Here is a 1,013-nt window from a genome sequence, read left to right as displayed (position 1 = left end):
CTAGACGAGCTCTCCGTCGTCGTGAGCCATTGATTAGCGGATACGGAACCATCCCTCGTATCGTGAACCGCCCCGTCGGCCATGGTGGTGCAGCTACCCAAGAGATGCAGCCCAGACTGCTCAGACAAGTCTACTGAAAGGGTTCAAGTTACATGACATCAGGGCTTCGCTGAAGGCCTCAACCATCCAGCAGTGCCGCGGCCGACTCGCCGTACGACTGTGCGGCAACATGCTGGCCCGAAGCGGTCGAGCCGGCGCGCGCCTCGCCGCGGGCCGGAGCCTCGCGCGGCGGCCTCGCACGACGGCGCTGCCCTCGGTCGCCGCGCGCAACGCCGTCGCGCACCGCTGCGCGGGCCTGGGCCTCGGCGCCGCGTGCGGCCTCGGCGCCGCCTGCTGGGCGCCCGGTGCGTTGCCGCCCGCGCGCTGCGAGGCGGCGGCGCCCCCGGCCCCGGAGCCGTCGCCGGGCGAGGTCCAGGCCGCGGCGCTCGCGGCGCGGAACCGGGCCTGGTGGGACGCGCTCGGCGACGCGCTGGACCACTGGGCGTCGTTTCTGGGCCTACTGGTGGCGACGCTCGTCGCGGCGGCCGTGGAGCGCGTCGCGCTCACGGGCCAGGTGCAGCAGCTCATGTCGCTCCCGGGCCAGCTGCCCCTCGACCGGCTCCTCGCGCAGCTCGGCGCCGTCTTCGGCGTCAAGGCCGTGCACCTGGTCGCGGAGGCGGCCAAGGGGTTGCTCGGCGCGCGGCTCGGCGGCGCGCTCGAGGCCCGGGGCCGCGCGCGCTGGCTCGCGGCGTCCAAGGTCGACGCGGCGGCGGGCGACGAGGTCGCCGAGCTCGCGGCGCCGGAGAAGGGCCTCGAGCTCGCGACGGCGTCTCGCCTGTTGGTCGTCGACGCGGCGCCCAAGGCGTTCGTCGAGCTCCTCTTCGGCGTCGCGGGCGCCGCCGGGGCGCTCTACGCGTCGCCGCCCCTCGCCCTCTTCTTCGTCGGCCACGAGGCCTTCATGGCCCAGCTCGTCG

At 74.8% G+C, this 1,013-nt stretch overlaps 1 protein-coding gene across 1 annotated transcript in view; it reads left to right on the top strand.

Annotated features, from left to right (window-relative positions):
- Positions 1–229: 229 nt before the first annotated feature.
- Positions 230–1,013, top strand: part of AURANDRAFT_67579 (hypothetical protein) — a gene marked incomplete at both ends in the record, with an annotated part of 26,509 nt that continues 25,725 nt past the window's right edge. The window contains one exon of the mRNA XM_009043040.1: positions 230–1,009. Within this exon, the coding sequence (XP_009041288.1) occupies positions 230–1,009 (780 nt within the window). The remainder of the gene's footprint in view (positions 1,010–1,013) is intronic.

Source organism: Aureococcus anophagefferens (assembly GCF_000186865.1).
Source record: "Aureococcus anophagefferens unplaced genomic scaffold AURANscaffold_41, whole genome shotgun sequence".
Taxonomy (NCBI): Eukaryota; class Pelagophyceae; order Pelagomonadales; family Pelagomonadaceae; genus Aureococcus; species Aureococcus anophagefferens.
Note: the sequence above shows the minus strand (reverse complement) of the source record. Positions and strands in the feature narration are given on the sequence as shown.